At 42.1% G+C, this 21849-nt stretch overlaps 4 protein-coding genes across 6 annotated transcripts; 3 read left to right on the top strand and 1 right to left on the bottom strand.

Annotated features, from left to right (window-relative positions):
• Positions 1 to 253: 253 nt before the first annotated feature.
• Positions 254 to 4954, bottom strand: map2k4a (mitogen-activated protein kinase kinase 4a). Of its 3 annotated transcripts, XM_077734767.1 has the most exons (13): positions 4510 to 4954; positions 3598 to 3633; positions 3049 to 3081; positions 2431 to 2533; positions 2161 to 2335; positions 1978 to 2097; positions 1724 to 1843; positions 1603 to 1654; positions 1413 to 1540; positions 1179 to 1256; positions 952 to 1100; positions 796 to 841; positions 254 to 725 (listed from the first exon to the last, which is right to left on the bottom strand). In XM_077734767.1, exons 1-13 carry the CDS (start codon positions 4652 to 4654, stop codon positions 612 to 614), a joined length of 1299 nt encoding a protein of 432 aa, XP_077590893.1. In that variant the 5' UTR covers positions 4655 to 4954; the 3' UTR covers positions 254 to 611. The 3 variants fall into 3 exon arrangements, with proteins under 3 accessions (XP_077590893.1, XP_077590895.1, XP_077590894.1); XM_077734769.1 differs by lacking the exon at positions 3049 to 3081 and having other exon boundaries at positions 2431 to 2521; XM_077734768.1 differs by lacking the exon at positions 3049 to 3081 and having other exon boundaries at positions 4510 to 4953.
• Positions 4955 to 5344: 390 nt separating this feature from the next.
• On the top strand, positions 5345 to 6721 carry tmem220 (transmembrane protein 220). Its single transcript, XM_077734770.1, has 6 exons — positions 5345 to 5700; positions 5774 to 5803; positions 5900 to 5960; positions 6127 to 6250; positions 6366 to 6425; positions 6507 to 6721. The coding sequence occupies exons 1-6, from the start codon at positions 5497 to 5499 to the stop codon at positions 6637 to 6639; spliced, it is 612 nt and encodes a 203-aa protein (XP_077590896.1). The 5' UTR covers positions 5345 to 5496; the 3' UTR covers positions 6640 to 6721.
• Positions 6722 to 6987: 266 nt separating this feature from the next.
• Positions 6988 to 8961, top strand: sco1 (synthesis of cytochrome C oxidase 1). The gene is made up of 7 exons (XM_077734612.1): positions 6988 to 7297; positions 7461 to 7580; positions 7764 to 7854; positions 7948 to 8145; positions 8226 to 8318; positions 8391 to 8506; positions 8582 to 8961. Exons 1-7 carry the CDS (start codon positions 7106 to 7108, stop codon positions 8714 to 8716), a joined length of 945 nt encoding a protein of 314 aa, XP_077590738.1. The 5' UTR covers positions 6988 to 7105; the 3' UTR covers positions 8717 to 8961.
• Positions 8962 to 11491: 2530 nt separating this feature from the next.
• Positions 11492 to 21849, top strand: LOC144208511 (myosin-8-like). The gene is made up of 38 exons (XM_077734408.1): positions 11492 to 11692; positions 11760 to 11903; positions 11982 to 12138; positions 12232 to 12259; positions 12333 to 12447; positions 12524 to 12616; positions 12765 to 12828; positions 12919 to 13017; positions 13096 to 13199; positions 13406 to 13544; positions 13605 to 13723; positions 13789 to 13938; positions 14082 to 14252; positions 14386 to 14689; positions 14771 to 14838; positions 14914 to 15001; positions 15069 to 15186; positions 15255 to 15378; positions 15440 to 15576; positions 15709 to 15964; positions 16055 to 16297; positions 16365 to 16541; positions 16610 to 16755; positions 16931 to 17021; positions 17117 to 17506; positions 17568 to 17694; positions 17757 to 17875; positions 18002 to 18198; positions 18406 to 18589; positions 18671 to 18836; positions 18922 to 19046; positions 19153 to 19461; positions 19537 to 19740; positions 20813 to 20938; positions 21012 to 21182; positions 21245 to 21349; positions 21414 to 21509; positions 21591 to 21849. Exons 1-38 carry the CDS (start codon positions 11492 to 11494, stop codon positions 21732 to 21734), a joined length of 5799 nt encoding a protein of 1932 aa, XP_077590534.1. The 3' UTR covers positions 21735 to 21849.

The raw sequence follows: 21849 nt of genomic DNA, 5'->3' as shown, positions 1-21849 counted from the left end.
CAGATTGAAAGATAAAATAAACAAACAGTAAAGAGTGAAATAATTTTATGATATTCAAGTTGCAAACTGAAACTCAACGTCTTTAAAATAATAAAAGATTCCCCCATGATAGGAATAAGAAATCTAGAACTATCTGCAACATGGCACCGGAATATCATAAAATACTACTTTCTCAGCTTTAATGTGCTTCATTTGAGCCATATTTTTGTACTAAATTGAATCATTCTAATAAATAAAAGAAACACACACTCTATTAAATATTCCTCTGGTCTTTATTTATATTCTATCAGCATTTCCTGACTAACATCATGAGCATCTCACTGCAGAGTAACTGAGAGGAGATTCAAAGATGTCAATTCACACATGTACACACACATTCAGCATGTTTCCAAGAGAAGGCAATAATTCCTTTCCATAATAATAATAATAATAATAATAAGCATTGATCTCGATTAAGTCATGATATTGCTTGCTCAGACACACTTTCATGACAACGGCTGCGTGTGCGTTTCTAGGTGGGACAGTTAAAACAGTTTTTTTCTCCCCCATTATTTTGTTGTTGTTTCAGTTTGACAGTAAATTGTGATGATTCATCTATTTGCAAATTCTAATCACTCCATGTACGAAGGCGAAATGGGGGAAGCCGGCATCTGATCCATAAGTCTGCACACATAAGCGGCCACATCCACTGGACGCTCTTCGTACATCTGAATGAACGGATCTTTCTGAAAGAACACAACAAACAATAACTTTAACAAAGTGACCTCAACAAGTTCAGCATAAATGTCAACTTACCAGCAGCTCTTTATACTTTGGCCTTTTGGACTCATCCTTAGTAAGGCTATATTGAAAGGAGAAAGATATTATAATTATAATTTAATGCTCATCATTCAAAGTTAGCTCAATAATAACAATGGAAAAAAATATAATAATAATTCTGGGCGTTCTGACCACACGTTGACGAAGGAGATAAACTTTGGGGAAAATCGTCTTTCGTCAGAGTTGCTGAGCTGTGGAGGGTCCCCCCGGACCACTTGAGTCAGCTGATCGAACACGCTATTCCATTTGGGGTACGGAAAGCGCCCTGTCGCCAGCTCGTACTAAAAAGCAAGCATATACCAGAAGTCAACACGAGATATGGAAAATATGAAAAGTGGCAGTCACCAAACCAAACTCACCAACGTGATTCCCAAACTCCAAACGTCGGAGCGCACGTCGTAACCTTGCCGGGATGCGCACGGGTCAATTCGCTCCGGCTGAAAAATAAATGTTGTGCTTACAATGCAGGGCTGCCAATGGGTAAGGTAATCAGACAAATTCAGAATAATAGAAAACAATTTCAAATGAAAAAGTGAATTTATGTATAGAGCCACTTGCAAATTGGAGATGAAGTTAAGACCACGCCCACTTACGGCCATGTACGGACGGCAGCCGGCGTCACGTGTTTTGGCGATGGAATCCACCAACTGGCCACTGATGCCAAAGTCGCAAAGTTTGATGTTCCCATTTCGGTCCAGGAGAATATTTGACGGCTTGATGTCTGGACAATAACATTAAAAATGAATCCCAAGTATATCACAATGTAATTGCACACTTGCTTACCTCTGTGGATTATTTTCAAGTTTTCTTTGAGGTGGTTAAGCGCTTTCACAGTCTGGAAGTTGGAAAATTTCAAAGTCAGATGGGAGTTGCGATGATAGTGGCGGCAGGCATCAAAACTTACAGCTAAAGTGATTTTCCCCAAGATTTCCTCAGGAATGACGTCATCTAGTGAGCAATACACAAACTTGTAGAATTTGTCTAAGGAGGTAGCCATGAGTTCCATGCAGATCCAACAGTCACCCTGAAAGGAACAAAAAAATACAAGTCATGATTTACTTTCTCGGGCCACACAAAATGATGCGGCGGGCCAGATTTGGCCCCCGGGCCACCACTTTGACACACGTGATATATGAACACCAAAACTGGAATTCTCACCTCCCTAAAAAGAGCTCCGTAGAACTGCACGATGTAGGGGCAGTCGCTGCTGCGCATTACAACATCCAAATCCATGAGGAGCTGCTTCTGCTCCTTCTCGTCGACTGTGGAACGAATCCTCTGGGGAACGAGAAGAACGTTACGAAGGAGAAAGTGCGAGGAAAGCCAGAGCTGTGGTCCTACCTTGACTGCCATAATTTTGTTGCTAGGCTTGTGCACCATCTTGTTGACCGATCCATAAGCCCCGCGACCGATCTCGCCCAGGTCCTTCAGGTCCTCGGCCGTGAAGTCCCACAGCTGCTCGGGGGAGAGCTTCAGCTTTCCAGATGACTCAATGCTGTGCGTCCGCAGCCTCTCGCTAACAAACGATAAAGTCAATTTAGGCCTTGCTGATCCTTGTTGCATTATCCAGAATGACCGATGTAATAAGAAAAAATGGTGAAAGTAACTCACATGTGTGGGTTCTGGAAGGGTTGCACACCCGTGTTGAGTGTGATCCTGGTGGTGGGTTTGATGGGCGGGTTGGCAAAGTTCAACTTGAGAGCTTTTCGTTTACCTGACAACAAAAACAACAAGCAGCAAAGTCAGCGACGGCCGGGATCGACAAATCGGAACAAAATGCAAGAAAAAAAAAGGATGAGTGAGGAGATGCTTAATGAGATCCTCGTTTTGTTGCGGCTCGAGGTGACACATGCAGAAGAAAATGTATTGAAATATCAAAATGTATTCGTCATGCAAAAACTAATAATACATCAGATTATCATGAAATACATTTTTTTTTGTTTTGGTGAGACAGAAATACTTACTCTACTGCAGTATTAAGCCATTATAAGATTTTTTATATTATTGTCAATGTGCCATAACATTTTCAAATCTGTGAATATGGTTTAGTTATTAATCATAACATGTGACGTGTCATTTGAGTGTGCAGTTTAAGATTTAGCGGACCCTCATGTTGAAGTAGACCAGCACGTTGGCCTGCAAAATACCCAATCCCCCCCATACACACACATACAAAATATTAGGAGTTCTGAGTGCACACCCGCGCACACACAGTGAAGTTGGCCTTACTTGGGGGTGCTCCAGACAGGTTTATCTGAAAGCCTGGAGGCGAGAGCACAACATTTACTTCCCATTCAATACTTATGTTTGGACCAACATGCGACATGGATGACACCACATATAACCGTGCGAATGAAGTAGGGAAATGCAGATGGAAAAAATAACAAAAAAAGTGACAAGTTTGGTAGTAGTCTCACCGCCATCGTTCCACGTTAGCGAGCATTAGTTAGCAAGGTGGAGGGGAAAGTCAGAGTAGGAAGAAAAAACATGGAATTATCACATCCCACAGCAACAAATATTCAATGTGAATGGTCTCAGAGGATTGGATGTTTATCGCTAATAACGACAGCCAGAGTGAGAGTATTAAATCACTTGCGGTGTTAACGTATGCACTTTATTTCTTGTATTAAAAATCAACATGCGAATTATTATGACGAACCCAGCCGTTGTGTTGAAAATGCAAAATCAAGACAAGAGAGATTAGAACAATATTAAATGTTACCTGAACTAAAGTAATGAGGCGGAAATGCAGTCAAGTCAATTAAATGGAACTCTTACCGGTTTCACTCTGACACCTCCAGCAGGTGTTGGAGTCTGAAAGGGGAAAAACAGAACATTATGCATCAATGTCAATGTTCATTTTCCATTGCATCATGTTGTAAGAGCTTCTATGAGTTTCTGGAAAAGAGAAATGTGTAGAAAATTGACTCGATGTTCTCATAATGTCGACAAGTAACACTGATTGTGTTTAAGAGCCTGAAGAATGAAGCCAAGTATAGACACAAACGGAGTGGCGAATGTCAAGGGTGTTATGGTTCAATCAGAAATGGCTCAATGCCCCTTCCAAAATAAACAAACAAAACAAAAACAGATGTTCAAAAGAAGATTCTGCATGGGAATTGTTTTGAAATACATTTTGGAACGAAGTCTGCTATGGCACTAAGAGTATAATAGTACAAATACAGGTCACAATTTAATAAGCTTATATTCTAGAGTAGGTCTTATATATTAGATTTTAATATTTGATAAGGTGAAATCTTCCAAGAAAAATCTCAAGGACCTAAAATGTAGAAATGTCTGAGAAAAAAAACATTCAAAGGCCAATTACATAAACAATAGATTTGATAAACATGTACATTTAAACATCAGTGACTAAACATCGATACACTACATTTACATTAAGGCAACACACGCAAATATGATCATAAATCGATTTTCAAGACAAAACTGGCATGGGTGGTGTTTTTAAATTGCGCAATTTTGCGCTGGAATTTGTGACGCACCTACAACATGACACTATAAAATCTTCAGGTAACGCGATATATTTTAGGGGGTTATATGTGACTCAGTGGCCGCTCCCTGTTACGTGTCCCTGGGGCTTTTCCTCCAGGGAGTAGCCGCAGCCCCCCAGCAGCTAACACCCCAGCTAGCATTCACCTTTGCAGGGATTTTTATCCTCCGTTTACTTACCCTGGAGGCTGCTCACGCTGCTAATGTGCTGCAAAGGCTGGTGGTGCATAGCCGAGGAGGCGTTGACCGAGCCGCCGTTGTTACTGCCGGCCGATGATGTCTTGTTGACACCGGGACTTGCCATTGTTGTGTGTTTGAATTCCATCAGCGGCACCGGCTGGCTGATTGTCTGTCGAGCGGACTGTTGTGTATGACGCGCTCGGACACTTCTCCTGCTTGGCCCACAATCAATAATGTGCACTCCACAGCACCATACAGACCCCCGATGGGTGTCAGGGGCAGTGGAGGCCGGTAAAATGGCGAGATTTGGCGTTGGGATCTGCTTGCGAGGAAGGCTACCTGTGTAGGTGGCGCTCACGACAACATCGGTTAGCACAAGCTAAGCTAAGCGAGGAAGCTAGTAGCAGCCAGTGGCGATCAGCTGACCGAGTGACACTGACATCTAGCTTTCAATTTCTTTTTTAAAATCACTCTTTTTTTGTATTTATTTGTTTTTTGATACCAAAAGAAATATGTTATTTTGTCCAAAGTGTTTTTTGGGGAATACTATTATACATTGAATTAACTTTGTGGGTGCTACTAGTATTTACAAATTAGATTTTCAATAATTGAAGTATAATTAGATTTAACGCTTCATAACAAAGTGCACAAATAACAACAACATTTGAATAATCAATAAACATAACAACACAATAAATAATCAGCAAATAAGCAATACATAAACAAGTTGATTTGTATGGTGAAACTGCAAGTTTAATATTAAAAATGGACTTTGACTTAACACAGACTCACTGGGCAAAACAAACCTGCAAGTGAGCTTAAAATATAAACTTTGTACTTTAGACCCAAGTCTTGCAAAGGTTGGTTAGACGTGAAATAATCAACTCCGCGTTGGCTTTAACATGTATTAACTCCACTATCACGATATAGATCAAGATGTAAAATACCCTACCTTTTGGACACTAGCGACAAATAAACAAATCAAAGATGGAATTGGGAGAAAGGGGAAATTACAGCCGAGACTCAACGGGAATGCTTGAAAGGGGGCGTCCTGACTCCCCAGACGGGCGGCCAGAGAGGGCAATGGGAATCCAAATCAGCGCGTACACAGCGACCACTTGGATGCTCGTTCTTTGGCGAGCTTGCAATGGGATGATGTCTTTATTCTTTGCCTTGGCTACGTACGTACAGGTGAGCATTAAAACTCTTCTCCGGAAAAGTTATTCGCATTGTTCAACTCAGTAATTTGGAATATGTTGGCCAGATCAACGACCCGGATGCAGCCTTGTGGATGGTAATGAATAAACACACGGACAGTGCATATATATCACCCATTTAATCTATTTCAATGAATTAAAAACGCGTTTTTCCACTTTTGTGTTGTATGTAGTTCGGTTACGGTGTTCCTTCCCTCCTCTGTGCGCTCATTGGCTTCAAGCCCCACGTGACAGGTATGCAAACCCATAAACACTGAGCAGTCGTACGTAAGCGTGTCTGCCTTGTTGAATGTGGCAATTCAGGGCCCCCAGTTAAAAATACTTGGATGTATATCAGCTAGATGCAATATAAAATAAATGTTCAGTTAGTTATAACTTACACAGCATATGATTTTTGCAGAGACGTTGCCATGGAGACGCGTGGCTGACCTGCACATGATGCTGTGCACTGGGATGCTCCTGATCATTGGATGGAAGCTATATGGACAGAACATGTCAGGTGTCTTCCAAGAAGAGGAGGCAAGGTATGTAGAGTAGATCTCAAATCCTTTCTGAAATGTATAAGTAGACTTATTTTTTGAATTATTACAAATAACAGCATTTTGACATATCACACTCCTCTTTGTTTCATTTATATAGAGAATTTGGTGGTGTGGTGTTGACAGTGTTGTGGCTTCTGCTGTGTCGTCATTCTGGAAGGTGCTGTTAACTTCAACACATCAAGTTGTTGTTTTTATATATATAGTGTAAAAGTTTGGTGCACCTTTTGTCGAATTGCAGATCGGCGGTGGGTAAGCTGAGAGTATCGGCCGCCATCTTCGTCACCCTCTTCCCGTTTGTTACCTGGTTTTACTTCCACGCTCATGAGGAACTACGCGCTAACTGGCCATCGCACTGCAAGACTGCACTTTGACAGAAACAAAGCACCATTTCATTATTTTGTATGACTGAAAACTATGGACCAAGAAACATGCTTGATGAAGAAAGAGATGCTGTTTTGTGATGAAGAAAGAGATGCTGTTTTGTACTGTAATTATCTTTTTTTTACATTGTGCAATGAAAATGAAAAATCTTTCAAATGAGTACGTGTATATTTATTTTATTTCAATTTTGGTATTCCTACAAAATTATAACGTACAAGTGTTAATAATGTTTGTTTCAATGTTCTGCTGTTCGCCTTTTATTGACTAGAAATTGTAGTTCCATTTGTGTCCGTTGGAGGGCAACAAAGGTGCCAAAACACATAACAAGAAGAAGTAACTATTGCATGCATGTTCTGGATTGCTGGTTTGAGAACAGCTAAAGCGGCCGTTTAGATATGTTCAGGCCAAATGGACTGACCTGAGAGCAGTTAGGAATGCCGGGTTCCGGTTTCCCTTATGTCACATTTTGTCATCATGCAAGCGGCGAAAAAGATGTCTGTAGGTGTTTTGTTTCACCGTCTGAGCTGCAAACGGTTTGTCCTTAACTTTAAAATCTTACAAGACGTCAGACATATCCATACTCTTGTTCGGAGAACCATCGAACCAACGTGCACGCTGTCATCGCCCCTGACAAATGTCTGCTGCCAGGTAGGTCAGCTACATGCAAAGCCAGTCCGTGTCTAGTTGATTCCATATTGGTGCATAAGAGCCAATATAGATTCTAAAATTGAATGATTATTAATTCACAAATGTACCCTTTTGATTGGCTGGTAAATCAAACATGGTCATCTGTCCATGGTTTGATTGACAGGTGAATTTGAGGGCGTGGCACTCCTGTCGAACAACACAAGGTCAATATCCGCAGAACTCCAAACAGTTTTCGACTCTTCCTCCACAGCCTTCATCAAAGGACAAAATCAAAAAGTCTGGGGTGAGTTAAACAAAAATAAATCAATAAAAACATTGTAAAATCTGCAGATTTTGGAAAGGGCCTATATAAGACACCCAATCAGCATCAGTAAGACGGGAGCCGCAAATTTCAGTTGACCTTAAACGACATCAACATGAAAAAATGAACTGTAACTGTTGTTGTTGTCTTTTGTTTTCTGTAAAGCCCGTCACATGGAAATCTTTAGCCGTCACCTTCGCCATCGGTGGAACCCTGCTCGGCGCGATGAAATACTTCAAGAGCGAAAAAGAAGAGAGTAAGCAATGAAGCGAAGATGAAAAGATGGATACCCTAAGATATGCAAGCATTAAACAAGCATTCCAGTATCTAACAATAATCTTTGTCGCAGTGATCGAAAAAGAGCGCAACAAGTCGATCGGGCGTCCAGCATTGGGTGGCCCGTTTTCACTAGTGGACCACAACAAAAAGTCGGTGACGAACGACGACTTTCTGGGCCAGTGGGTGCTCATCTACTTCGGCTTCACGCACTGTCCAGACATTTGCCCTGATGAGATAGAGAAGATGATCGAGGTGGTCGAAGAAATCGGTAAATAATGACATACACCAATCTAACCAATTGCATTGAGTCATTTAGTTCACTTTTTAAATTATCATTATTATTTATAGACAAAATTAAGACTATTCCCAACCTGACGCCACTCCTCATCACCATCGACCCCGAACGGGACACGCCAGAAGCCATGGGAACCTACGTCAAAGGTTTGTGGATTTCAATAAGTCTGATTTTTGGTGACATTTTATCAGGTTCTAATTCCTTCCTGTGTTTTCTAGAGTTTTCTCCAAAGCTGATTGGTCTGACGGGCAGCAAAGCTCAAGTGGATGAAGTTTCAAGAGCTTACAGAGTTTACTATAGTCAAGGACCAAAAGATGAAGATAACGACTACATTGTGAGTTGAACTAGTGTATGTTGACACAAAAAAAGACTTCCACAATTCCATTGACTCTTAATTTTTTTTCCTAAGGTGGACCACACCATCATCATGTACTTGGTGGGACCCGATGGCCAATTTGTGGACTATTTTGGTCAAAACAAAAGAAATGTTGAAATCTCCAACAGCATCGCTGCTCATATGAGGAAGTTCAAGACGGAGAAATAAAAGAATGTCAAATGGCATAAACTCTAATGAACTTGAGACAGACGTGGCTTTATTATTTTTTGGGGAAATTAAAATGTTTTTTTTCACATTCCTTGCAAAGTCTTTAACTGCTTGATTTTATGCTGTTTCACTCTTTGAGGACTGACTAAGTCGGAAACGTTTGTATAAAATAAGCCAAAAATATTGTATTTGCATTCAAGAATTTGTATTGTATTGTTCTTATTAAAACAAACAAACACATAAGGGACCACTGTAGGATTTAAATGTGTTGGGGTCATAATTTTATGGGGCGTGGCTTAATGAGTCTCATAGGCTGGTTAACTACTATATTATTAAATTGCATTCATAGGTAGGTCAAGCCATAGTAATTCATGTTTCTGGTTTAAATCAAACTGTCAGAACGAGTTTGATAGATTAGCTTTATGTGCAAAAACAACTAAACTTGGAGCTCCATACAATGGAATTGACCCAAAATGTCTACAACAGATTAACTGATGATGTTTTTAGTACCAACCATGTCCAACAACCCAACACAAATTGTTGACCAAAGCCATCTGTCAGGAATTCCAAAGAAAAACAAAAATGGAAAAAAAAAAGTTTCCAAGCGTGCTATTAAAATAGACCCACCGACTGGCTTGGCAGCTGCTGCTGCTGCTGCTGCGTCCCTCCTTTAGAAAGTGGATTAGTAAAGAAAACATTCTCCTTTGGGGCCGCGACCTAACACGGCGCGATATGACTTCTGAATTAATCAGCGCTTTTCAAAATGTCATTCTTGCATTCCATATCTAAATCGCTCCCGTAGTCGGACAGTAAAACTTTTTAATCCCTGAATTACCACAAAAAAAAAATCTAAATCTATGACTGGTAATGTATACAATCAATGTATTACAGTATCATTCATTTTTGTGTATATATATATATGTAACAATATGATGCTATTATGTATATTAATATGGGTTGACAGACATACTATGATTAGGACCGTGACAAAGATGAGTGCTTTAAATAATAAAAATAAGCGCTGTCGTGTGGTCATTATCATCAAACTGTCTTTCGACAAGTAGGGGGAGAAAAAACAACGTAATAGGGGGCTGGCCAAAAGCGTAGTGAAAGACAATTGATGCAGCTGTCAGCGGACCTTCAAGTGACCTCAGCCACGGGGTGAGTGACAACCACTTAGCGTCTGTAACTCCCCTCGACGCAACATTATGTCATGTAACATCATGTCATGGTATATTATGTGTTTACTTTGGAGGCTCGCTTTAATTACAGGTCACGTTTGGAAAAAAAATATCTGGAGGCCACTGGCTTTTAGTAATGATCTAATAATACAGCGATCTGGACCAATAATAATCGATTTTAAAGGCTACCACTTTTTGGGGCTCTGTAGTACCTGCAAATAACCTATTTTAAATAACCTAATTTGGTGAATTACACTCTTATCTTTTTCAAGGAAAGATTTACATTTAAAAGTTACCTTACTTCAGTCATGTTTAGCAAAAAAAACCTACATATTTACTAAACAAATACTGAAAAAAAATCAGGAATATGCAGGAAAACAGTCTTCATTTTGTATTATTATTGTCTCTTTAAACAATTTTTATACAAACGTTGTTTTTCGAGGTGTGGCAGAATTCCTTAACAGAATCCAAATGGATTTTAATGGGATCAACGTATTTACCTTAAATTGAGTTAGGATCTTTGGCTGGCGAAATCGAGGGCCCCCTGCCCAGATGCTAATAATAAGATGCGACGAGCGGTCGCCGATTGGTCGCATGTCCAGACTGTGGTCTTCGGGAGGCTTAGGCCAATCAGAAGCCAACGCTATGGGCAATTTGTGAAGAAGCGCCTGCCTCTCTGTCTGGCCCAGCACAATGACGCCCCAAACAACGTCCTAATCTCATGTGATCCCCCCCAAATGAGGCCCGTAAGCCAGGGCCCTGGAGTGTTCATTTCTTTTTAATGCAAGGCACACAGAGTTAAAGTGTTTAAAAGTGACACGCCGTGGCTAAACATAGCAAAAAGTCACATAGTTGGCCCCCAAATATAGTAGAAGAAGCACCCACTAGCTGTATAAAAGTAGTCCGCTGTTTGTTGCGATAACGACATCTCTGACGTCCCAACCTCGGCTTCGGATAACGTGAGTACGACGACATTGTTTGGGAGCCTATCAAAAAACATTATGATGGAAAATATCGCATCATAAAGAATTGATATCGAATGGTAATGAAATGCATTATTTTGCTCCTCCATGCGCCCTCTAGTGGACACTAAAAAACCTTGAGTTCAATCCGAACTTTCGCAAAATGTTTATTTATAAGTAAAAATCTAATGAGTAATGGTTTGAGATTATATATACATATAGTATAATTTATATGTTATTGTAACCTAACTTGGAGTACATCTCATTCATCGATTTAAATTACTTTATGGGAGTATTTTAATACTGCGACTGACATACAACTAATGTATTTTAGTGGATTTAAGGGTATATTTACATGACTCTTAAGTTTTAATTCATTATAAGATTTAATTTCATTAGGTTTGCAGCAATTTAGAACACTTTTGGGAGTATTTGATCATATTTGGAGTACTTTTACAGAGTATTTCAGTAGATTGAACAGAATGCATGTTTATTCTCAAGAAGTATTTGTGTGCACAATATTTATTACTTGTTCCAGAAGATCTAAGAAGGAAATTTTAGGGTAATTTTGGGCTTGTTTTGATAGCATAGCAGTTGTCAATTTTTCCAATTGACTCTAAACTCAGGCAAAAATGAGTGACGCGGAGATGGAAATTTTTGGGGCGGCTGCCCCTTACCTGCGCAAAACGGAGCGGGAGCGAATCGCGGCACAAAACGTGCCGTTTGACGCCAAGGTGGCTGTCTTCGTACCCGATCCCAAACACGAATACGTCAAGGGCATAATCAAGAGCCACGACGGCAGCAACGTTACCGTGGAAACCGACGGTGGCAAGGTGAGACCTGACTACGAGGGGCGGACTCAACTAGCATGACGGAGAAACATTGTGGCGTGCCTTTTAGGTGTCAACAGTGCACCAGGATGACCTCCGACCTATGAACCCGCCAAAATTTGACAAAATCGAGGACATGGCTCTTTTGACGCACCTCCACGAGCCGGCTGTGCTATTCAACCTCAAGGAACGCTATGCCGCCTGGATGATTTACGTGAGACTAAACAGAATAAAAATGCCAGTTCCTACCGAGTCCTGATAATAATCTATCGTTTCATTGGCTCTTCGCTAGACCTACTCTGGTCTTTTCTGTGTGACGGTCAACCCGTACAAGTGGTTGCCCGTCTACAACCCCCAAGTAGTGGCAGCCTATCGGGGAAGGAAACGTCAGGAAGCCCCTCCGCATATCTTCTCCATCTCTGACAATGCGTATCAGTACATGCTGACAGGTGAAGGCCAAAATAATACATTTTTCTTGCTAGAAATAAGGTGGATGTGGTCTGTCTTAATCTATGACTTCCTTGTGTTCTTGGTTTTTACAGATCGAGAGAACCAGTCTCTCCTCATCACGTAAGTTCTACCTAGTTAGTCCTTTCCTCTGAAATAGTTCCACTTACCAATTTTCCAATCCGGATTGCGGAAGTGGCGAATCCGGAGCAGGCAAGACGGTCAACACCAAGCGGGTGATCCAGTACTTTGCGACCATCGTGTCAGTGGGCGACTCCAGCAAGAAGGAGCAAATTCATGAAAAAGCACAGGTTGATTGCCTTTAGCAAGTTTACAAACAGAGATGAGGGTGATAAAGAATATGTTTGAATATGTCCTCACCTTTAGGGAACGCTGGAAGATCAAATTATCCAAGCCAACCCTCTTCTGGAAGCTTTTGGGAACGCCAAGACTGTGAGGAATGACAACTCGTCACGATTTGTGAGTCCAGACATGAATGTTATGCTTATGATGACCAACTTTGTTTAGTGCACACTATACTTATCTGTAACATTTGTCTTTGAATTAGAATATCACCTTTACCATGTTTTAATCATCAACTAAATTGCCATTTTAACTGAATTTGCAGGGCAAATTTATTCGCATCCACTTTGGGACAAAGGGCAAGTTGGCATCAGCTGATATCGAAACATGTATGTTTGCTTTCGTTGTCCTTTAACTGAAAAACGTCGTCCATGGCGTCAACATTAAAAGCGATTGTGCTCCGTTTACCTCCGATTGAGATCTGCTTGAGAAATCCCGGGTGACCTTCCAGCTGCCGGCTGAGAGGAGCTACCATATCTTCTACCAGATCTTGTCCAACAAGAAGCCCGATCTCATCGGTAAGAACTCACTCATGTCGATGAGTTGCGACAACGTGAAGATAATAAAACTCTTGCCGGTTCTCGTTCCAATCACAGACATGATGCTCATCACGTCCAATCCTTTCGACTATCCTTTCATCAGCCAGGGCGAAATCAGTGTGCAGAGCATCAACGATGCGGAGGAGCTCATGGCTACAGATGTCAGTTTATTTTGAAGAATTATTTATCCATCCATCTATTCATCATTTAACATCATTTCAGAGAATTGCAAACTAAAACCTTTTGACTTTGTAGGACACCTGCTATCAGGACTTGTTAAATCAGCTTACAAAATGATTGGGAAGGGTCCTCAAACTAATTTCTTTCACTAACACGAAAGCATTGGTCCTACATTTGTCTGCCCTAGAGCGCTATTGACATTCTGGGTTTCAACGCGGAGGAGAAGATTGGCATTTATAAACTAACCGGGGCTGTGATGCACATCGGGAACATGAAATTCAAGCAAAAACAGCGCGAAGAACAAGCGGAACCTGACGGCACCGAGGGTAAAGTATCCAGTTCCTCCCCCAAAAGAACACAAAATGGTAACATTTATCACCCCACAGTGGCCGACAAAGTGGCCTACCTCATGGGGCTCAATTCAGCCGACCTGCTCAAGGCACTGTGCAACCCTCGAGTGAAGGTTGGCAATGAGTATGTCACCAAAGGCCAGACGCCACAGCAGGTCAATTCCTCTCCTTCCCTACATAAAACCACAGACATATATTGATGTACTGTTTTGGTTCTCAGGTGAACAATGCAATGGGTGCCTTGTCCAAGGCCGTGTATGAGAAGCTCTTCCTGTGGATGGTTACTAGAATCAACAAGACACTGGACACCAGACTTCCCAGGCAACACTTTATTGGGGTCTTGGATATTGCAGGGTTTGAGATTTTTGAGGTAAGGCAACAAATGTGACAATTAGTATCAGTGATAAATCAAGTATAGTGTTTCTTTTGAGACGTTTGAGGCTTTGTTATCTTTCCCCAAGGACCTGCTTACTGTTGCTAACATTCTTAACTGTCCAATTCTCCTGAATTCAGATGAATAGTCTGGAGCAGTTGTGCATTAACTTCACCAATGAGAAGCTTCAGCAATTCTTCAACCACCATATGTTTGTGCTGGAACAAGAAGAGTACAAGAAGGAAGGCATCCAATGGGAGTTCATCGACTTTGGGATGGACCTAGCGGCTTGCATCGAACTTATTGAGAAGGTGGGTCACATGATTTTGCATTTTCTTTGAGTCAAACTGTTGCTAATACGAAATAAATCTTTAAGATGACTTCAGAGATGAGATCTCTAGAACTTTGATACTATTGTAATCTCATTAACTTTCCTTAATGCAGCCAATGGGCATCTTCTCCATTCTGGAAGAGGAGTGCATGTTCCCAAAGGCTACAGACATGTCTTTTAAGAACAAACTTTACGACCAACACCAGAGCAACAGCATCTTCCAGAAACCCAAGCCTTCCAAAGGAAAATCCGAGGCTCACTTTTCTCTGATGCATTATGCCGGCACCGTGGACTACAACCTAAGTGGCTGGCTGGAGAAGAACAAAGACCCCCTTAATGACACAGTGGTGCAGCTTTACCAAAAAGCCTCGGTCAAGCTACTATCCCATCTTTTTGCTACATATGCCTCAGCAGACGGTCAGTCCTCTACAAGCGAAACACAGAAATTATCCGACTAGAAAACATGGTCACTCATCATATATCTGTTTGACATTTTAGCTGACGGAATCAAGAAAAGCTCCAAGAAAAAAGGTTCATCTTTCCAGACGGTCTCTGCTCTTTTTAGGGTAAATAGATAGAAATTATTGACCATTAAAGTCTAGATTTCTTCAGTCATTTTCTTCATTGTTGACCTTCTCCAGGAAAACCTCAACAAGCTAATGGCCAACCTCAAGTCTACACACCCCCACTTTGTCAGGTGCATCATCCCCAATGAGACCAAGACTCCAGGTAAGGACAATGCAACAGTCAAAGTTATTACACAGGCTAGATGACACTTGGTTTGTCCTCAAAATAGGGGTGATGGATCACCATCTTGTTCTGCATCAACTTCGCTGTAATGGCGTACTAGAAGGAATCAGGATTTGTCGGAAGGGATTCCCAAGCCGGATTCTGTATGGAGACTTCAGACAGAGGTATTTCATATCTGTTGTGGCCATAGAATGATATTTTTTGAATCATATTAACCGTAAATATGTTGCAGGTACAGGATTTTGAATACCAGCGCCATCCCTGAAGGCCAGTTCATGGACAGTAAAAAGGCATCAGAGAATCTTCTGTCCTCCATCGATGTTGATCATGCCCAGTATAGATTTGGATGCACAAAGGTATTTGTCCAAATACTCCACTCGAGCTCTTTGTCAGGGTAATGTTCTTACTTTGTCACAGGTCTTCTTCAAAGCAGGCCTTTTGGGTCTTCTGGAGGAGATGCGCGATGAACGTTTGGCGGTGCTGATGACTCGCATTCAGGCTGTAGCTAGAGGTTATGTCACCAGGTTGATGTTGAAGGAAATGGCTAAAAAAAGGTAACATCCATTTAACTATTTGCTAGAAGTAATAACAGAAAATGTGATCTCGTCAAGACTTTCATAAGACTTGCTGTAAATGGTTCCAGTTTTCCATATTTGTTGCTAAACATTGTTTTCTCAACTTTCCAGAGAATGCATTTACATCATCCAGTACAACATTCGCTCCTTCATGAATGTAAAGAACTGGCCATGGATGAGGCTCTTTTTCAAGATCAAGCCTCTTCTGCGATGTGCCGAAGCCGAGAAGGAGATCCAGAGGGTTAGAGCCGAGGTATCACGGCTGCAGGAAGAACTGATCAAGTCTGAAGCTCGCAGAAAGGAACTGGAGGAGAAGACTGTAGGGCTTATCCAGGAGAAGAACGACCTTAACCTTCAAATTCAAGCAGTATGTCAACAATTTGGCAAACGTCTCACGTAGAAATCATGAATTTGGTAACAATTGATGCATCAATTCCAACCAAATCCCCCATTGCAGGAACGAGAGAACCTGTGCGATGCCGAGGAGCGTTGTGAAGGTCTGATCAAAAGTAAGATTCACCTGGAGGCCACAGTCAAGGAATTCTCTGAGCGGCTAGATGAGGAAGAGGAAATCAATGCGGACGTCACAGCAAAGAGGCGAAAGCTGGAGGACGAAACTTCGGAACTCAAACGGGACATTGATGATCTGGAACTGATCATTGCCAGAGTTGAAAAGGAGAAACATGCCAATGAAAACAAGGTTAACCTTAATTAACCTGGAAAACACCCCTAAAACTAATACTTTTCTAATAATTTCTACTGTATAGATCAAGAACTTGATAGAGGAGCTCACCTCCCTGGAGGATAAACTCATGAGGTCTTCCAAAGAGTACAAAGCCTTGCAGGAGAATCACGAACAGATGCGGGATGACCTCCAGGCCGAAGAAGATAAAGTCAACGTTTTGACAAAGACGAGGGTTAAGTTGGAGCAACAGGTTGACGATGTAGGTTTGAACAAGTTTTGAACCTTATTAGGGTTACGATGAGGTGCAGTTTGGTTTGTCTCCATCAGCTGGAGTGCTCACTGGATCAGGAGAAGAAAGTGCGTGCTGACTTGGAGAGATCCAGACGAAAACTGGAAGGAGACCTCAAGATGAGTCAGGAGACCGTGATGGATTTGGAGAATGAGAAACAGCAGGCTGAAGACAGACTTAATAAGTACAGTATCTAAAAAAATGGATTAAACAGTACATTGTAGATGTCAACCTTTTAGGAACATGCTATATTCTTTTCAAAGAGATCGTCATATATAGAATTTATTGCCAAAATAATTTTGAATGGAAGCTAACAATCATCTGCTACCATTGGGAAAAAAATGCTGTATTTTTTTTAGGAAAGAAATGGATATCAGCAACCTGCAGCATAAAGTAGAGGTCGAGCAAGCCCTTGCCACTCAACTGCAAAAGCAGATAAAAGAACTTCAGGTTTGCTTCTAGACAGCACTACTAACAAATGTAGGTCATAATTTGACAGTTTTCATCATTTCCTGATACTGTTGGCACACATGCTTTTTTTGGAGGCTCGCCTGGAAGAACTCGAAGAACAAACCGAATCGGAACGTTCCAATAGGGCAAAAGTGGAGAAGCAGAAGTTGGACCTCAACAGGGAGCTGGAGGAGATCCGAGAGAGGCTAGAGGAGGCTGGAGGAGCCACCAACGCTCAGGTGGAGATGAACAAGAAACGCGAAGCTGACTTCCAAAGGTTGCGACGTGACCTGGAGGAGGCCACCCTCCAGCACGAGGCCGTCACTGCGGCTCTGCGCAAGAAGCATGCCGACACCGTCGCAGAACTCGGAGAGCAGATTGACAATCTGCAGAGAATCAAGCAAAAGCTGGAGAAGGACAAAAACGAACTTAAGATGGAGATGGATGACATGGCGGGTCATTCGGCCAATGTTGTGAGGAGTAAGGTAAGAGACAACAATTGTTGTTTCCTGCGTTAGATATTGCTCTTAAAATTTCACATTTCAGTCCAACTTGGAGAGGAATTGCCGCAACCTAGAAGAGCAAACCAGCGAGTACAAGACCAAAATGGACGAAGCCCACAGAGCACTGACTGACTCCACCGCTCTCAATGCACGACTACAGACGGAAAATGGTTAGTTTGTAGCACAGTTAAAGCCATCTCCGTGAAGGATTATGCTTTATTTTTTATTGTAGGTGAACTTTCTCGGCTGCTGGAGGAGAAAGAGGCGGCACTGAACCAAATGAGCCGAAGCAAAGCTGCAGGAAGTCAACAGATCCAGGAACTCAAGAGGCTTCTCGATGAAGAAGTTAAGGTTCGTCCAATGTGGTGTTCTATGATATGCTATAGAGATCTTTGTACTACAACTCAATAATAAAGTGCCACCAAACAACATCAAGTTTATTGATCCTTTACAGCAACAAATGTTGGGTCATTTCAGGCAAAAAACTCACTGGCACACAGTTGTCAATCATTCCGTCATGACTGTGAGCTTCTGAGGGAACAATATGAGGAGGAGCAGGAGGCCAAAGCCGAGCTACAGCGCTATCTCTCCAAGGCCAATAGCGACGTGGCTCAGTGGAGAAGCAAATATGAAACGGATGCTATCCAGCGCACTGAAGAACTAGAGGAAGCCAAGTGAGGACTAGGTTTTGTTTTCATTTGACATACAGCCTCCCCAGACAGAAGTTGGATTAATTTGGGCTGAGGTTTGGGCAACCCTTTTGTCAAGAAGTCTAAGTTTTGAGGGAATGCAGAGGCCTTTTTGTCAAAGGTTTTTGTTTGGTGGCCCAGATATGAAGATGGAGATATTTTTTTCTTGAAATTTTATGGTGTGATCCACAGGAAAAGACTTGTACAGCGACTGCAAGAATCAGAGGAGTCAACAGAGATGGCAAATGTCAAAAATGCGTCCTTGGAGAAAAGCAAGCAGAGGCTGCAGGTTGAAGTGGAAGACCTTGGGGCAGAGCTGGACAGGGCAAATGCAGCCAATGCCACCCTGGATAAGAAACAGATGAACTTTGACAAGGTAAAAGACCGTCCAAAGTGAAACTTTTCTCAACTCAACTAGAATAATTCCATTTTTTGTTGTTCATTCCTAATATTGTAGGTCCTGTCTGAATGGAAGCAGAAGTGTGAGGAGTGTCAGTCAGACCTCGAGATGTCCCAGAGAGAATCCAGAAGTCTGAGTACAGAACTCTTCAAATTAAAGAACACCTATGAGGAAGCACTGGAACACCTGGAGAGCTTGAAGAAAGAAAATAAAAACCTTCAGCGTAAGCCTATCACACAACCATACAATAATCCAATGTTTTTGTATCGTGGAGAGACATTGATGTTTACTCTTACTCTATCGCTCAGAGGAGAACACCGAAATCAGCGAGAACATTGGACAGTCCGCTAAAATAATCCGTGAGCTGGAAAACGTTGCAAAGCATGCTGAGCAGGAGAAAAAAGAATCTCAGATGGCACTAGAGGAGATTGAGGTTTGTAGGAAACACAATTGCATCCTTCAACCAAAGACTCAAGAATCATTAAGGTACAAGTACATGGTGGCTAGTAGTTTGAAACAAATATCTTCTCCCCCTCTAGTCATCTCTGGAACATGAGGAGGCCAAAATCCTTCACCTGCAACTGGAACTGAACCAGATCAAATCAGAAGTGGACAGGAAAATGTTAGAGAAAGACGAAGAGATGGACCTGCTAAAGAAGAACCATCAGAGAACTGTGGACAACCTGCAGAATGCGCTAGAAGCTGAAACCCGCAGCCGCAATGACGCCGTCCGTCTGAAGAAAAAGATGGAGGGGGACATTAACGAGATGGAGATCCAACTAGGTCACGCCAACCGTCAAGCCTCGGAGGCCACGAAACAAATGAGAAACCTTCAAAGCCAGTTGAAGGTCTTGCCATTGCACTCGCAACTTTTAAATGGAGCCCACGTCTTAAGATAACAGAGACTGTTGTTTGTGCTTAAGGAGACGCAAGTGCTACTGGACGAGGCGCTCCATAGCCTCGAGGAGACCAAGGACCAACTGGCCATCGCAGACCGGCGTAACGACCTGATGACGGCCGAGATGGAGGAGGTCAAGGCGCTTCTTGAACAGGCTGAACGGAGTCGGAAGCTGGCCGAGCAGGAACTGAGGGACGTTAGCGAGCGGACTCAGCTGCTGCATACACAGGTGAGAAAAGAAGACCTTGACCTTATCTGACTAGTAGGCCTTCTCTGCTGGCCTAAGAAATATCTGAATCACAGACTGATGCAATCATATATTATATTTTGTCCATTAATACGTATTACATAATTCCAAATTGTCTGTTAGCTAGCTTTCATTACTTTACACCTGGTTGCACTGCATCCAGGTGTGTGCTTTCACATTGAAGCATTTAACCAATCACATTTCAGTCATCATTTGTTGCTAGGGTCAGAAATCTGCCTCAACGCTGCAGGCTCTCCTGCATTAAACCAGCGTCGATAAGACTGCTGCTTTAACCAATCAGAATTCGACGGTGTGGGGTATACGTCATCGCTTTTACCAACTATGATTGGGTAGTGATAGAGTAGGCGAGCCAGAGCTTGTAAACTCAGACCACGATGGCTGACGGAGGTAAACAAATGGATTTGGTAGCAGATTTGCGGACAAAGCCATTTTCCAAGCGGACTTTTCCAGAGAAAATGGACATCGTTAAGAATGGGCGATCAACCCCGAAGCTAGCAAGTCTGATCCAGCCGGGAAAAGGTTGTGTCCGTCACTTTCAGTTTGCTAACTACGAGCGCTACCCGTGGCTCACCGGCTCCGAGGAACACTGCAAATTGTATTGCTGGGAATGCTTGTTATTTGCAACTGATCGACATGGTGTTTGGAGCAAAACTGGATTTGCAAATTTGACTTGTTTAACTAAAGCTGCAATGAGACACCAAAACTCTGGTGGACACTTAGAAGCAATGTTACTATCCAAAACTTTTGGAGAAACCCCAGTGGAGTTCCAATTCAATGAGCAAGTGCGCTGGGAAACGGAGCGCGACTATGAAAAGGTAAAGAAAAATAGGGAGATCTTTAAAGTTTTTTAGTGGTACGTCGGGAAAAACACAAAACAACCTGATCACTGCATTTGCTGAAGTGATTGAGGAAGACATCAGAAGGGAAATTAAAAAAAAAGTACTGATTGTGTCTGTAATGATGGACGAGACAACAGATAATATGCATAAATCCTTGTTAATGCTAAGTTGTTTTCCCATTGTTTTTTTTGCAGAACGCTGGCCTCGTGAACTCAAAAAGAAAGATGGAGCTCGAGTTGTCTCAACTGCAGTCAGACATGGAGGATGCGGTCCAGGAGGCAATAAACACAGACGAGAAGGCCAAGAAAGCCATTGCAGATGTAAAAAAACAAAAAAAAAAACAGCCATCTTTCAGTCATACCTTGATTTATGGGTGCTTATCATGTAATGCAGGCCGCCATGATGTCTGAGGAGCTCAAAAAGGAGCAGGAAACTAGTGCTCATTTGGAGAGGATGAAGAAGAATCTGGAGGTAACGGTCAAAGATTTGCAGCAGCGTCTGGATGAAGCGGAGAGCATCGCCTTAAAAGGCGGGAAGAAGGAGCTCCAGAAGATGGAAGCCCGGGTGAGAAGAAGGAATATTTCCACAATTAAAGGAAAAGTCAATTAGACTTTTTGTTTTTTTAGGTTCGCGAGTTGGAAAAGGAATTGGAAGCGGAGCAGAAACGTGGGAGCGAAGCCATGAAAGGAGTCCGCAAATACGAACGCAAGATTAAAGAGCTGACTTTTCAGGTCTGGGATGCCAAGAAGAAGAAAAAAAATAGGAATGGGAATAATACTTGGAATTTTGTTGCAGGGGGAGGAGGAGAAGAAGAACGTGAGCAGACTTCAGGATCTGGTCGATAAGTTGCAGCTGAAAGTTAAAACGTACAAGCGGCAGAGCGAAGAGGCGGTGAGTCCTCGTAAAAAAATTAACTTCCATTGGAATACTTGCTTTTCATAATTGGCAGTTGATAAAAAAATTGTACTTTAGGAAGAACAAACAAACGTCCACCAGGCCAAGCTCCGGAAAGTGCAACACGAGTTGGAGGCAGCGGAGGAACGAGCCGACATTGCAGAGTCGCAGCTCAACAAAATCAGAGTCAAGAGCCGCGACATTGTTGGAAAGGTGGAGTAAAATGTTGACCTATGTACCATAACCATATTTAACCATATAGTTTATGAGTGAAGTTGAACATGGTCACTTACTATTTTCCTTCTTTCAGTAAACATTATTATTCAGCACTATCATA

Source organism: Stigmatopora nigra, chromosome 15 (genome assembly GCF_051989575.1).
Source record: "Stigmatopora nigra isolate UIUO_SnigA chromosome 15, RoL_Snig_1.1, whole genome shotgun sequence".
In the NCBI taxonomy this organism is placed as follows: Eukaryota; Metazoa; Chordata; class Actinopteri; order Syngnathiformes; family Syngnathidae; genus Stigmatopora; species Stigmatopora nigra.
This window is presented reverse-complemented; position numbering and strand designations above follow the sequence as displayed.